The sequence below is a fragment of the Dendropsophus ebraccatus genome, chromosome 5, assembly GCF_027789765.1.
Source record: "Dendropsophus ebraccatus isolate aDenEbr1 chromosome 5, aDenEbr1.pat, whole genome shotgun sequence".
In the NCBI taxonomy this organism is placed as follows: Eukaryota; Metazoa; Chordata; class Amphibia; order Anura; family Hylidae; genus Dendropsophus; species Dendropsophus ebraccatus.
In genome coordinates, this window is record NC_091458.1 from 58686594 (window position 1) to 58689880 (window position 3287).

Here is a 3287-nt window from a genome sequence, read left to right on the forward strand (position 1 = left end):
GCAGTAACTTATAATATGGCATATTCACCTGTTTCTAAATCTTTGGTTCATTTGTTTTACATGTTATTCAGAATAAAAAATCATTATTTTTAGGGTGTGGAACCAATTGTCTGCATTTTAGTGATTTCTTATGGGAATTTTTGCTTTGGTTTAAGAGTGATTTGGATTACAAGCATGATCCTGGAACAAATTATGCTCATAATACAAGGCACCACTATATATTGCATGGAAATGTATCTTTTTAAGCATAGTTTGTTCCCACTGGCAATTCATCTGTTAAATATGTATGTGTGTAAACCTTCTTTCATCTCTTTTTTTCTTTACTTTGGATCCATGTAGAAAGGTGAATTCTATTTAATAAAAATGGCAAAACACACACATTACAAGTAATAGTTTCCACACAGTAGCAACTAATCAAACAGTATATCTAACATAGAGTCCACGCAGTAGCTTAAATAGCGGCAACATAAGCCTTTAGTATATGTGTACTAGTAATCTACTAATGCAGGACTTCATGGCTTCTTTCACCTCTTTGTTACGTAAGCAATAGATTATTGGGTTCATCATAGGGATTATCATTGTATAGAATACAGATACTATTTTGTCCTGTGTGATGGAGTAGTTGGAAGCTGGACGGAGATACATAAAGAAAACCGTTCCATAAAATAAGGCAACACAAAGTAGATGGGAAGAACATGTTGAAAATGCTTTGTGCCTCCCTTCTGATGAGCGAATTGTCAATATAGTGAAAAAAATATACATATATGAAGCTAATACGACAATCGCTGAAAAAAGACCAAAGCAAAAGACTACACCAAATATAATAGTCTTGCTCATGTATGTATCAGCACACGAGAGTTCCATCAGTGGAGGAATATCACAGTAGAAATGGTTAATTACATTAGGTCCACAAAATGGCAGTGAGAATGTGCATGATGCATGGATGCCCGCAGTACATAAACCGCCAATATAAACAATAAGAGTAAGAATCACACATTTTCTTCCATTCATTATTATTACATACAGAAGAGGGTGACATATGGCAACATAGCGATCGTAGGCCATGGTGGACAACATGTAGCCTTCAGTACTAGCAAAGACTGCAAAGAAATACAACTGAAGAGCACAGCCAATAAACGAGATCAGTTTCCTTTCCAGAAAGAAATCGAATAACATCTTAGGAGAAATGACTGTAGAATAGCAAAGATCCGAGAAGGACAGACTGCAAAGAAAGTAATACATAGGACTATGAAGATCATTGATGATCAGGATTGTTAACATGATACTTGTATTGCAGGCAACACTTACAAGGTATATCAGCAGAAAAACAACAAATAGGATATGCTGCAGTTGTGGGTCAGTAGTAATTCCCATTATTACAAACTCTCTTACAGATGACTTGTTACCTTGGGTCATGGCTTGGATGGACTCCTCTAAGAAAAAGGACATGGCTAGATGGTTCAAAACAAAGGTGCTGTCACAATGATTGAATTGACTACAAGCGTAGTAAGTTAAAATAAGATTGGAAACTGTGTGAAAGTGATATGGTGATTGTACATAAAGTTGCAGACCAATCCCACCTTGATTATGTTCCCATAGACTTTCTTATTTTTATAACAGCTGATTTATAGGTTTAGTCTGGAATATTAGTTCATGAGGGATTAAATCACAAGAGAAATTTTTTAAACAAATCCCTGTTGTGTTTATCATGTCGCAATTATTGTCTGTTGCGGAGAACCATAAGTAATTAATTTTATACCTTTGAGACCTGATATACGGAAAATATATTTTAAATGACTCAAATAGCAAGAGCTGAAAGAGTAAACATATTTCTTTTAAGGTAGATTGTTCAATGAATAGCATTTACCCCCCAAATAATCTTCTGTTTCACAATCATTACAAAGTCAATCATAAGTACACTGTGTAATGTATGAAGTTACCTTCACACTTTTTCAACTTTAAATGTATCTGTATCTGCTTCCACAAATCAATACCACTCACAGTTGATTGTGAAAGATCTAGGTGGGAAGATACTTCAGAACTGACTTGTTGCAAGGATGGCACCCTATTATAGTCCCACACCAAAAGTCCTTAGAACAGCCCATTTTGTCACAAATACTTGGAAAGACAAAGAGGAATGGCAGAATGGAACTGAATACAACACCTGATTAAAAAGGTATTCCTATCATAACGTGTATAGTTAAAGAGTCAGTCGTTTAATTTTTTATTTTTTTTTTCCCCCAGAAATTAATAGTACAGGCAATTTAAAGAAACTTTGTAATTTGATTTATTAGCTGAAAAATGCATTTTTATTACGAAAAAGCAGTTTAAAGCTCTCCCCCGTCTTCATCTTTGTGTATGGAGAGGGGAGGGGTGGAGGGAGATGAGGCACCAAAACAGGACAAGAAAGAGTTAATTTACAGCTACATTACCGGGCTATCTCCCCTGAAGTCAGCACTGACCTCTCTGACCTCTGAATTCCGGCTTTCATACAGCCCCCACTGTGTAATCCTTTGTATCTCTGCTGGCGACTAATCTCCCTCCTCCTTCCTTCCCCTCCCTTCTCCATAGATAAGAAAGAGGCAATTTCCAGATAATAAGCAGTGAATGAAAGCGGAGGGGAGGGGAGACCTGGGAAAAGTCTTTTTGAATGCAGATAATGGCATATTTGCCTCTGAATACGGCTTTCATGGAGCTCTTGGCTGTGTAATCCTTTGTTCTCTGCTCTCTGCTCCCTCCTCCCCTCTCCATAGAACAGATGTAACAAGTCACAATTTCCTGATATTTTGCAGTAAATGGAAAAGAGGAAGGAGGGGGGTGCCTGGGAAAAGTCTTTTTAAATGCAGATAATGGCTTATTTGCCTAATAAACACAATTACAAAGTTTCTTAAAATTGCCTGGACTATTGATTTCTGCAAAAAGAAAAAAAATAAATAAAAATAACAGTGACACTTTAAACTTGACAGACTCGTCAGGTTTAATTCATTTAGCAAACTTGCCTCCTTCTCCGGATACGCTGCTCTTTCCCTCCCATTGTTAATAACCTGTTGTCTAGGTTACCGACTACCACTCTGCTCTAAAAGCAGTGGTCTGACTTGTGTATATATAGCTATAATGTAGGTATATAGAGTATAGAGATAAATATAGTTATAAGCTATTTATATACCAGCCATACCGCTTTTAGAGCAGACCAGGGGTCAGTAACCTGGACCACTAGCTATCAAGAAGGGGAGGAAAAGAGCAGACATTTTAGAAGAATGAGGCGAGTTTGCTTAATGAATGTATTT

At 36.8% G+C, this 3287-nt stretch overlaps 1 protein-coding gene across 1 annotated transcript; it reads right to left on the bottom strand.

The window, feature by feature from the left end:
• Nucleotides 1–474: 474 nt before the first annotated feature.
• Nucleotides 475–1416, bottom strand: LOC138794159 (olfactory receptor 5AR1-like). The gene has a single exon (XM_069972928.1). It carries the CDS (start codon nt 1414–1416, stop codon nt 475–477), a length of 942 nt encoding a protein of 313 aa, XP_069829029.1.
• Between the last annotated feature and the right edge of the window lie 1871 nt (nt 1417–3287).

What these genes read in the sequence shown, in the direction of transcription:
- LOC138794159 (XM_069972928.1), bottom strand. Translation starts at nt 1,416, where the DNA reads ATGACCCAAGGTAACAAGTCATCTGTAAGAGAGTTTGTAATAATGGGA.